Source organism: Bufo bufo, chromosome 3 (genome assembly GCF_905171765.1).
Source record: "Bufo bufo chromosome 3, aBufBuf1.1, whole genome shotgun sequence".
Lineage (NCBI taxonomy): Eukaryota > Metazoa > Chordata > Amphibia > Anura > Bufonidae > Bufo > Bufo bufo.
In genome coordinates, this window is record NC_053391.1 from 467291893 (window position 1) to 467304553 (window position 12661).

The 12661-nt window shown below is 42.4% G+C and overlaps 1 protein-coding gene across 1 annotated transcript in view; it reads left to right on the forward strand.

The window, feature by feature from the left end:
• Positions 1 to 12661, forward strand: part of COL4A1 (collagen type IV alpha 1 chain) — a 204130-nt gene that overhangs the window by 178548 nt on the left and 12921 nt on the right. The window contains exons 40-45 of the mRNA XM_040425225.1: positions 109 to 207; positions 1467 to 1517; positions 3559 to 3744; positions 4233 to 4366; positions 4601 to 4673; positions 7362 to 7433. Of these exons, the coding sequence (XP_040281159.1) occupies positions 109 to 207; positions 1467 to 1517; positions 3559 to 3744; positions 4233 to 4366; positions 4601 to 4673; positions 7362 to 7433 (615 nt within the window). The remainder of the gene's footprint in view (positions 1 to 108; positions 208 to 1466; positions 1518 to 3558; positions 3745 to 4232; positions 4367 to 4600; positions 4674 to 7361; positions 7434 to 12661) is intronic.

The following is a 12661-nucleotide window of genomic DNA, read 5'->3' on the forward strand; positions in this document are numbered from 1 at the left end:
TAAGCAAACCATTTTGTTTTAACAAACCAAATAGGACAATCAAACTAATGTTATGTTATAGTTAATGTACTTTAAGACCCTCAAAATGTGTTTTTGGCAAATGTTTAGGTGAACATGGAATTCAGGGCCCCGCTGGCTCAATTGGAGAAAAGGGAGAACCTGGCTATGATGGGGTCCCGGGAACACCTGGTGAGAAGGGTGAACCAGGTGAGTAAAATTGAATTTTATTTTAAAATTCTTAAATTTCAATACTTATTTGGCTACTTTTATTTTGTTATTTTCCTATGATTAGTAATATTGACTTATTGTATACAATTGGGAAGTCTAGAACAAAGGCAAAATTTCGATTCCTGGGCTGTTTCATATTTTTTTTTACAATAGTGTAGCCAATAACTCATATACTAATGCTTAAAACAAATTATTATGGTGACGGATTTATTGGAAATTTAGAAGCTGACTTACTTACTGGCAAGTAAGCTTGGTTTTTAGTCAAAAGCAGAAGTGACATAAGCATGATATGTTGATGATGTTTTCTGGCTTTCTATATGAATATGGATCTATGGATTTTGTATTGATTTCAGTAGGAAGAGGTGACTAAGTATTAATTAGAGTGTATGCACATTGGAATAGCACATCAATTAGAGGCAGCAACTAGAAGGGTTCTTCAACCCAATCAATAGTCGAAAATAAGTTCAGTCCACACGCATAAAGCGAGTTTTCAGATTTATTGGTTTCTCGAGTGTTTACACATACTTTTCCATTGCCCCAGCAGTGTGAAATTATACGTTATTTCTCAGATAAATAAAGTGACAACGTTTGGGTCGAGATAACCTTTGTCAAGTCTCATCTGCATTGGTGTATGTAGAAGGTATGCTGCTGGAGAGAGGGGGGTTAGCATACCAGCAGCATACCTTCTACATACACCAATGCAGATGAGACTTGACAAAGGTTATCTCGACCCAAACGTTGTCACTTTATTTATCTGAGAAATAACGTACAATTTCACACTGCTGGGGCAATGGAAAAGTATGTGTAAACACTCGAGAAACCAATAAATCTGAAAACTCGCTTTAATTTTTAAGTAAGTATTAATCAGAAACATCTGGCACCACTTATCTCCTGGGGGAACAAAGCATCAGGCAGTTAAAATCCAACATGGCTGTTCTTCTTTTGATAAAGGCCTAGTAAGCTGCAGATTCACTTTTTGGTCAATCAAGCCAAGTCCATTATGGAAAAATGCAGTAAAAATGCTGCATGTCCATTAAAATAAAGTCAGGATAATCCCTTTAAATTTTGCTGTGACAGTTTCATAAGAACATAATATTGTCCTGATGTGTTAGAGAAACAATTATATTTATTATTTTGTTAATTATTGTCTGCTTATCAAAAATATTTACTCTGGTTAATTCAGTCTAAATGATGTCTGGTTAGATATGCTTTAGTGCACCATATTTATCTATTTTAAGGTTCACCTGGGAGAGCTATTCCTGGATATCCTGGTGAACGTGGTGAGAAAGGTAAGAACTATGGGGAACATTAATCAACCTCTTTACAGGGAGTGCAGAATTATTAGGCAAGTTGTATTTTTGAGGATTAATTTTATTATTGAACAACCACCATGTTCTCAATGAACCCAAAAAACTCATTAATATCAAAGCTGAATATTTTTGGAAGTAGTTTTTAGTTTTTTTTAGTTTTAGCTATTTTAGGGGGATATCTGTGTGTGCAGGTGACTATTACTGTGCATAATTATTAGGCAACTTAACAAAAAACAAATATATACCCATTTCAATTATTTATTTTTACCAGTGAAACCAATATAACATCTCAACATTCACAAATATACATTTCTGACATTCAAAAACAAAACAAAAACAAATCAGTGACCAATATAGCCACCTTTCTTTGCAAGGACACTGAAAAGCCTGCCATCCATGGATTCTGTCAGTGTTTTGATCTGTTCACCATCAACATTGCGTGCAGCAGCAACCACAGCCTCCCAGACACTGTTCAGAGAGGTGTACTGTTTTCCCTCCTTGTAAATCTCACATTTGATGATGGACCACAGGTTCTCAATGGGGTTCAGATCAGGTGAACATAGAGGCCATGTCATTAGATTTTCTTCTTTTATACCCTTTCTTGCCAGCCACGCTGTGGAGTACTTGGAAGCGTGTGATGGAGCATTGTCCTGCATGAAAATCATGTTTTTCTTGAAGGATGCAGACTTCTTCCTGTACCACTGCTTGAAGAAGGTGTCTTCCAGAAACTGGCAGTAGGACTGGGAGTTGAGCTTGACTCCATCCTCAACCCGAAAAAGGCCCCACAAGCTCATCTTTGATGATACCAGCCCAAACCAGTACTCCACCTCCACCTTGCTGGCATCTGAGTCGGACTGGAGCTCTCTGCCCTTTACCAATCCAGCCACGGGCCCTCCCATCTGGCCCATCAAGACTCACTCTCATTTCATCAGTCCATAAAACCTTAGAAAAATCAGTCTTGAGATATTTCTTGGCCCAGTCTTGACGTTTCAGCTTGTGTGTCTTGTTCAGTGGTGGTCGTCTTTCAGCCTTTCTTACCTTGGCCATGTCTCTGAGTATTGCACACCTTGTGCTTTTGGGCACTCCAGTGATGTTGCAGCTCTGAAATATGGCCAAACTGGTGGCAAGTGGCATCTTGGCAGCTGCACGCTTGACTTTTCTCAGTTCATGGGCAGTTATTTTGCGCATTGGTTTTTCCACACGCTTCTTGCGACCCTGTTGACTATTTTGAATGAAACGCTTGATTGTTCGATGATCACGCTTCAGAAGCTTTGCAATTTTAAGAGTGCTGCATCCCTCTGCAAGATATCTCACTATTTTTGACTTTTCTGAGCCTGTCAAGTCCTTCTTTTGACCCATTTTGCCAAATTTTGCCTACTAATTATGCACACCTGATATAGGGTGTTGATTTCATTAGACCACACCCCTTCTCATTACAGAGATGCACATCACCTAATATGCTTAATTGGTAGTAGGCTTTCGAGCCTATACAGCTTGGAGTAAGACAACATGCATAAAGAGGATGATGTGGTCAAAATACTCATTTGCCTAATAATTCTGCACGCAGTGTATACCAGTAAACTGGGGTCAGAAAGTTGCGCTGCTTGACACTTTTTAAATAAGTGGATGGATTTGGGCAGAGAGTTGCCAGTGTGGAGCAAGACATAGTTGTTATAGCCTATACCAGGAAACTGATGTAGTTTATACCTGAAATCTACACCAGCTCCATTGATGATATAGATTTCAGTTCATGGTGCATGGACATGCACAGATGCAGCAAAATTATTAAGACACGTGCACCTCTTAATAATTGTGGTTCATTTGACATCAGTGGGAGCTAGAGTAAGCCCACTGCAAAACACTGATCCTAAGAAATATCCCCATATGTGTGTAGATCTGTATGCTACAATTTAATGGACATTGGTCTAACTAGTGTTTTGCAAGTTTCAATTTTTTTTTATAAAGGATTATTGAATAATGTGTCTCTGTAATATGCCTCACTATTATTTTTAATTTATAGGTGGTAAAGGTGATGCTGGATTCCCAGGCTCACCTGGAGTCCATGGCTTCCCTGGCATTAAAGGAGATCAAGGAATTCCTGGAAACCAAGGCATACAAGGACCACCTGGTGCTGCTGGACTTCCTGGAATTGCAATGGAAGGACCAAAAGGTGACAGGGGGCAGCCTGGTCCCCCAGGATTTCCTGGTAAGGCATAAACATATATATTTTTTAAATTAAAGTATCTACAAATTTATCCGTTTATTATTTAATCAGCAAAAGTAGTAATCTTTATTATTTTTATTATTAAATGTTATAGTATTGCTTATGTAAATTCACACTGTATATATATGTAGCATGCCTTAAGAAAACTTTGAGCGGGAAACAATGCTTTCCTGTTAGTCTGTGGCCCTAAGCAGAACTTTTTTGCCAGGTATATTTGCTAATTCATACCAAAGCATTGGGAAATGGTGGTCATCTTAGCCTTTTTAATGCCTCAGAACAGAAGGGTTACATGCTCTTTAGTGAGTAAACCTCCTAGTATGTCACAACAGCATGCCAATCCAGGAGAGTTACTAACTGGCAGTGGCAACTGATGCTAGAAAGCATCACAAACCTGTCTTGCTTTTAAGCATAGTAAGTTTAACTGTGAAAAAAATGAAGCTATTTGTTAGTTACATGTCATGTTGTCTCAGGTTCGCCTGGACCTGCGGGTAGCCCTGGTTTCCCAGGACCAGATGGAACCAAAGGAGAGAGAGGTGACAGAGGCTGGCCTGGACCCCCTGGTTTTCAGGGAGTGAAAGGGGAAACTGGAATTCAGGGTCTTCCTGTAAGTAATTAACACACTTTAAATGCGGTTTTCTAAACTTTTATAACTTTCCTTCTGAACATTTATAATAAATCCACAGGATATGCCATACAAGTCTAATAGGTGTTGGTTCCCATCTCTGGGACCCACGCATATTCCATGGATATGTCATAAATGTCCAGACAGCAAAACCCTTCAAACTTTTTCATTTTCACTGTATGCAGAAGTTACCCCATTACTTTCCTGTGTTTGTAGGGAGATGCAGGTTTTCCAGGTCAAACAGGACACAAAGGGGAAAGAGGTCCTTCAGGAGTGTCAGGATTTCCAGGTAAACTAAGTAAAATGTACAGCTGTAGCAATCGCCAACATCAGTGGGTTAACGCGTTATCCCAACAGTGTAACTCATTATCAACTTTAAAGGTGTTATGCCCCCCAAAATGGCCAGGCACCTCATACAGGTTATACTTGCCCAACTCCCCGACACCCGTGTCGCTTCTCATGCCTGCACGGCTGCCGCTGCATTTCCCCATCACGCGCATCAAATTATCTGATGACAGGGGAAAGCAGCAATAGCAGGCCGCGATGGGAACGAGCTTCCCTAGTGTCACCCGCGATGCTACGGAAGCTTTTTCCTGTCTCGGCTTGCTATTGGCTGAAACATTCTCCCCCCTGCGCCAGATGTTTTGATCCACGCAACGGGGAGAGATGCAGCGGCGGCCATGCGGGCATCAGGAGAGAAGCGGGGGCGGGGTAAGTATAACCTGTATGAGATGCCTGGGCATTTTGGGGGGCATTATAGGTCATGGATAACTCCTTTAAGAAGCTTTGCACATTGTTAAATAAAGCAAGCGTAATAAGCTTGTGTGTTTAACGCGCCAGGGATTACTTGTATACCTGCTAGATCTGTATCAATATACATATTGTAGATCAAGAAATTGTTATTATTTTTTTTATAGCCCAATTAACTTCCATTTTAAAAATGGAGGGGCTATAAAGCTATGCCTTCCTTTGCAACCAATTTTTTATTTTTTTTTATCACCTAAGCACAACTAAAATAAAAAATGAGGCAACTTTGGAAATGGCCTTAATTAAAAACTTCCTACCACAGGGATCAGCAACATCTAGCACTCTGGGTGTTTTGGAACTACACCTGCCAGAATGCTTCATTAACTTTTATAGGAGTTATAAGAACAATCAAGCATATTTGCATGCTAGGAGTTGGAGCAGCTGGAGTGCCGTAGGTTGCTGATCCCTGTCCTAGAATTTTGTTTCTACGGCTCTGAGACAATGCAGCTCCATGCTAACAGATAAGAAGAAAACCCTGTGTAGTCTAATACTGGCGTCACATTGCCTTCCATTTGTCCCCTTCTTTGGTAGGTTAGCAAGAAGTTAAGGACCTTTAGGAAGAAATATGTTTGCAGCATTAGACTGCGCAACAATTGTTTGTTGTCTGTGTTGCACATTGTTTAAGGTGGCTTTACACTGCCCGATTGTTGGGCAGTTTATCAGGAATGAACATTCATATGAATGCTCGTTCCCAATAATCTGCCCGTGTAAAGGTTCCGCAGATCACCCGATGCGTGAGTGAAACAATCCTTCATGCGGGCAACTAAATCATCATTTCTAGGCAGCAGATCGTGCTGTCTAAACAGTGATCTGGTGCCCACAAACAATGAAACTGTATGGGGATGGGTGATGGGCATTGCTCATCCCTCTACAGTGGAGGGGATTGCTGTATGTAAATGCAGCTTTCTCCTCCACTGATGGGTAGGAAACTGTTGGGAATTGCCTGCTCTATCACTCTGTGTAAAGGGGCCTTTAGGCTAAAAGTGTCCATCAGTATTATGCAAGTCTGTTTATTCTTCCCTCAGAGTAACTGCCACTTTGAAGGTCTTCTCCGAGAATGATCTAAAATGGCTGCCAGCAACCTGTCCTAGAATATGAGCAGAACTGGTTGCTTCCACTTGCCTAGGGAGGTGAGGGAGTGAAACCTTACTATACACTACACTCTGGCACTTGTATATACTACATTTTGGGGAGTTTTCCTGAGTTTTACCATCTATTGTAGATCAGTGCATTGTGTAGTGAGGCCCACCCCCTCACCCCACTAGGTAGCTCTGCAAGTGGAGGCAACTATTCCTTCCGGCTCATTAGACAGCTTGCTGGTGTCCATTTTAAATCTTTCCCATAGAACCTATTTAAAATAAAGCACATGACCTCTTGATACAATGCTTTCTACAGTCCTAGGTTGGTAAAACACAGCAGTCTGTTACCATGGAGACACATACTGTAGGAACTGTATAAAAAATGTAGGAATTTTTTATTATAGCCTATTGCAAAAGTGATGTATTTCTCATTTTTAATGTACTGGGGCAAAAAAAAAAATTGGGATCTGGGAACTTTAAGTTACTCTTTTCTACGAGGGTTCACAATTTACAGTACAAAGGAACAATGGAAAATTCATGAAAGTACTTTTGTAGTGGAGACAGGGTTGTTGCAGGTTGTAAGTTTTTTTTAAAATGCTGGGCTTTCATGTGGCTTTTAAAGATTTGCAAGATGCAAGAGAGAAATCTTGGAGATGATTGTGTGAGGAACAGACAAGATGTGAACAGATAGGAAGGTGTTATGTGTGGGGATACAAGGGTGAGATTAGGGCAGAGCTGTATGGGGGCCGGTTGTGGACTGCTTTGGGTGATGGGTAGTCCAGGGGCGGACATACCATATATGTAACCTGTGCAGCTGCACAAGGGCCCAGTAAGACTATTTCTGTGTTTTTATGTTTAACATATTTGTTTAAATTATTTTTGATGATATTTTCCATGTCAATATCTATAATTAAACAAAAACTAAACAAAAAAGGATAGGTCATCAGCTATAAAATCTTGGAAAACCCTTTTAAGGGTATACCACAGAGGAGGATTTTTTTTAGCCATCTAGGTGGGAAAGAACAAGACATTTACATCAAGTAACATATATAATTGAAAAGGATGGATAAACTTTTTTTTTTCTGTTTCAGGATTGAAAGGTACAGAAGGTCCTATGGGAGAGAAAGGACAAGGGGGAGACAGAGGAGAATCTGGTCCAAAAGGTATGCATATGTGTGAAATTTATCTTGAATCCCATGTCTTATGAAGTACAGTAGGTGCTCTATAAATAGTCAGTGAAACAATAAAGTCTACTACTGCACCAATGAATCTAACATAAAATGAAAAATCTAATATTTGTCAAAAATCTAAATATACGTTTTGTGTGTGTAGACATTTGTATACCAGGTGGATGCAGCTACTGCTCCGTGGTTGCAGACTACAACAAATCCTGTGTGTAATCTTACCCTAAAGACATGTATTATGCACTTGCTTTGTGCTAACCGTCTCCTGAGAACTCTAGTGGCATCTGTGGTCAGAAAAGATTAATATAAAAAACAGATTGTTAAAAATTCCTGAGGCAAAACGCCATTCTGTGCATAGCTTGTGATCTGAAAGCATGTGTTTTGGCTTTGTCTGAAAAAAACAAACAAACAATTGCAGACACAAGCCAGTAATCTAGCTGTGATAGGGAGAGTATAGTGATATAATTAGGTAGATGGAAGGTTTTATCAGGGAAAGCAGAGCGAGTGAGTGAATGGTCATTCAGAATTGTGTGTTTCATAGTTTGATACAGCTGCTGGCAAGTTCTGCATTACGTAATCCTGCAATACCTTCATTGTTTCTGTACATGGACAGCCAGCCAGCCTTTTTTTGTAAAAACCTCAAGTTTCTAAGGTTCATAGGCTTATCACCAGCATCTCCAGTATCAATAACATACGTTCTGCTGCAAATGCTGACCAATTGCCACCCTTTTTATTTTCTAAAAACAGTTTTTTCAGTTTAATTATTGTTTACAGTTGGGAATTTCAGTGCATTACTGCATACCTGTTAAATATGTTGGCGTTGTGTTAATTCAATATACCATGCAGCTACAGCAGACACATTTTACTTCAATATCTGCATCAGTATATTTTATTGCATTAAGGCCTCATGCACACGACCGTTGTGTGCATCCGTGGCTGTTGTTCTGTTTTCCGTGATTTTCTGCGGACCCATTGACTTTCAATGGGTCCGTTGAAAACTCGGAAAATGCACCGTTGTTCATCCGCGGCCGTGATCCGTGTTTCCTGTCCGTCAAAAAAATATGACCTGTCTTATTTTTTTGACGGACAACGGTTCACGGACCCATTCAAGTCAATGGGTCCGTGAAAAAACACGGATGCACACAAGATTGGCATCCGCGATCCGTGGCTGTAGGCTACTTTCATACAGATGGATCGCAGATCGTGAAAACTCATATCCGACAGTATATTCTAACACAGAGGCGTTCCCATAGTGATGGGGACGCTTCAAGTTAGAATATACTACGAACTGTGTACATGACTGCCCCCTGCTGCCTGGCAGCACCCGATCTCTTACAGGGGGCTGTGATCCGCACAATTAACCCCTTGGTGTCACTTCGGATATGAGATCATTCTTGCAGCCAACCCATCGACAGTCAACCTCCGATCCAGCCTCAGGGAACGCTAATCACTAATTCTTTTCTGTCAGGTGAATGCCTAATTTTTGGGGCTATACTGGCCTACAGTAAAATTTTTAGCCTGTGACCGCCTAATTGCACCTCCTGCCACATCATCACAAGTTCTTTTCTGTCAGGCGAATGCCTAATTTTTGGGGCCTGTACTGGCCTACAGTAAAATTGTTATCCACTGACCGTCTAATATACCTCCAGCCACATAATCACTTTTTCTTTTTCGTTAGGTGAATGCCTAATTTTTGGGGCCTGTACTGGCCTACAGTAAAATTGTTATCCACTGGCCGTCTAATATACCTCCAGCTACATAATCACTTGTTCTTTTCTGTCAGGTAAATGCCTAATTTTTGGGGCCTGTACTCCAGTGGCCTACAGTAAAATTATTATTCAGTGACCGTTTAATGTACCTCCAGCCACATAATCACTTGTTCTTTTCTGTCAGGTGAATGCATAATTTGTGTGGCCTGTACTAGCCTACAGTAAAATTGTTGAGAGTCTCCCTTTAAGATGCATAAAAATGGCCCCTGATTAAAATACATATTTTTTGTGGAAATTTTTGCCATTGATCCCTCTCTGGTATGTCACTGTCCATGTTGTGGGACTATTTGTGCACTTCTAGTAAGTATTTGGTGGCTGCAAATATGTCCTGAAGGTTTTTCAGGTTCGCCTACCATTAAAGTGAATGGGGACCGCTGGGAATGCGCATTTCGCGAAACGTCCCGGCCGATGTTCGTCCATCACTACCTTTCAGTTCATCATCTTTTTCTTCACTGTCCCCTCCTAGTAGGGTGCCTTCTTTTTTCCAAAGGAGAGTCAACAAAACCCCACCCACTATAGAAGACATTCAAAAGAGTCACCCTGTTGATGAGTTGTGTGAGGACTGCCATGAGGAATAGGTTCAGCATGAGGTGGGGGACCCCTTGCATGGCTCTTGGTGGAGGTGGTGGTGGTATTAGTAGTGCCACTTGTAGCTACTGTTGTGGTGGCCCTTGCAACAGTGACACTCAGGGAATATACAGAGCAGGGAATACGGAGGAACACCAAGTCCTTGATGACTTATCACAGTCAGATAAAAGTGGTGAGGAGGGTGAGAACTCTGACAAAGATTGTGTGTTGGACAAGAACTGGGAGCCAGATCAGTGTGCTGAGGAGGTGAGACCAGAGGAGGAGGAGAGAGGCCATGGAAGCAAAAAAGAGCAAATGCAACATATGGCCAGAACCCCCAAAAAATTCTATTATGGTCTGCTCGGGGACTGGTCATGCCGCTGATACTGTGGTTGCAGGTTAAAAAACACGGCAGACGTAAGCCAAGCTGGGCTGCCGTTTGCTCTATGTGAGTATCTCTCATCTAGGAGTTTTTCTCCACAGTGCCAGAAAACAAAAGTATAGCTGTTTGCTAGATTTACAGGCTGAAAGTAAGCCGGGTGCATTCAAACACAAAAGTAGGCACCACTGATCTATTGAAGCATATGAGGAGGCATCACTAAATCTTTTGGGAAAATAGAACTGGCCTCCAGGTATCGGAAGAAGAGTGTTCTCTTTCTCCTGGTCTCCTTTGAGGCAGCTACCGTAGGTGGCTTCCAATGCAGTACAGTGTCCTTGCCATCGGCAACATCAGTTACTGCTTCTTCTACTAAGATGACTTCTGCTCCTCCACTCCATCTTCAGCCACCGATAATGAAATCTGTGGCCAGGAAACAACACTACATGCCCAGCAATCTGCTGATGGGCAAGCTTAACTCCCCCCTGGCCAAGTTACTGGTGTTGCAATCTGTCCTGTACCATCTAGTAGATTTTATGCCTTTAGGGAACTGATGGTGTGTGCTCAGCCTCGATGGCCTAGTCACCATTATTTCTCAAAGAAAGCCATCTCTGCCTTGTCATATGGCAGAGAATATGGGCCGCTCCTTGCAACTCTCGCTGTGCAGCAAGGCACATGCCACCTGAATCAGCTGTTATGGGAAAGGACAATACATGTCTTTCGCAGCCTACTGGGTCAATGTTTTCCGGAACAATGGAGTCGCAGCACCACAGCAATGAGGCTAGGTCCTATTGACACCTCCACATTTGTGTCTTTCTAGTTCCCACACTTATTAGCCCCCTGTACATCCTCAATGGACATCCTCCCATCCCCAAAAGAAGGGCAGAGCAGCACTTCCACTCCCCTTCCCTACTACTATTTGTGTACATTGTAAAGTGATTTCAGCCATGTTTATGTGGCAAGGAATTCCCTCCTAGAAGGACAGAACGGTCTTCCATCGCACTGCTTGATCTGCAACGTTCCAACTCACTGGAATTCCACCTTGCATATGTTGTAGAGTCTGTGTGAGCAGCATAAAACAGTGAAGGATTTACTCTTGCACCAGACCACCCCAGCAGGGAACATGTGTCATTTTGAGGTCAGACAGTGGCAACTCATCAGAGATGTGTGTCACACACTCAAGCCCTTGAAAAGGCTATCAGATTTGTAGGTAGGGACAACTGTGGCATCAACAATGTCATCCCCCTGATATTTATCTTAGAGTAGACGCTCACATTGATGCAAAAAGGTGGGGGAGCAGAAATAGCGTAGAACAAGTTCTTCATCTTGCTGGATGCATTGTAGTTGTTGGGGCCCCACACAGACAAAGTCCAATGGAAGAGGAAGTGCAGGAGGAGGTTAAGGATGAGAAGCTACCACTATAGGTGATGATGATGACTACGTTGACACTGGCCATGAAAACCAATCATTGCAGTGGGGGATGGAACTAGAAACAACTGGGTCCATGGCAAGCTCTATGCTTGATTTCTTATGTACTGACAGACATATCCTTAGCATCACGCAATCTGATGATTACTAGATAGCCATGCTTTTTGATACTCTCTATCAAAGCAAAAAAGGATAATGTTTTCCTGTTGATGAAAGGGAGGCCAAATTACTGTATACATTATTCACTGATACACTGTATGCAGCTTGCGGTAGCTTTCAGCGATCAGACACCTACGGCCCGCATGTCTGACCAGGAGGCCCCTATGAACCCCCTGCTGAGTCACCCACTTTCTGCCATCTCTGCCACCACAAGTAGCAGAACTCACAGAAGCCAGTCCAGTCCCATGAACGTAATGAAATGTTTTTTTTTTAAGTGCCACGGCTGGCTGATGCAAATCAGCTAACAGAGATGAATCGCCTGAGCAACCTGGTTCAGTCCTACCTGGCCTTTCTCTGGCACATACTGTGTTCACTGACCCCATGGACGTTTAGGTAGCCAGATTAGAACAGTGATCGGAACTGGCCCAGTTTGCTCCCACTGTACCGTTTTGTCCAAATTCTAGTGTCACCTCAGAGAGGGTTTTTAGCATGACAGGTGGCGGACTCATTACAACCAAGTGAACAAAATTCTACCCTGTACAAAACATCACTTTTGTCAAAATTAATCAGGCATGGATCAGTGAGGATTTTCACACCCCTCTGGCTGGAGCCGAGGAGTAGATCTACCATTGCTGATGGTGGCTATTAATCACAGGCCCCACCATGCCCCTGTCCGCCTGCCTACCCTCACAGGGCTCTAGATGGTGACCAAAATGGTCGCAAATGCGATCTAAAACTTTGCAGTCTTGTCGCCATTTGCGCCTAGACCCGCCGCTTTCACATTAAACTGACATGGGACGCGCTGCTGTCAGCGCGTGCCATGTTCTCCTCAACAGCACAGGGGAGAAGGAGGCAGTCCCTCCCCCCTGTGCCGCTGCCACCAATGGGCTGAAAGCAGGGAGGAGGAG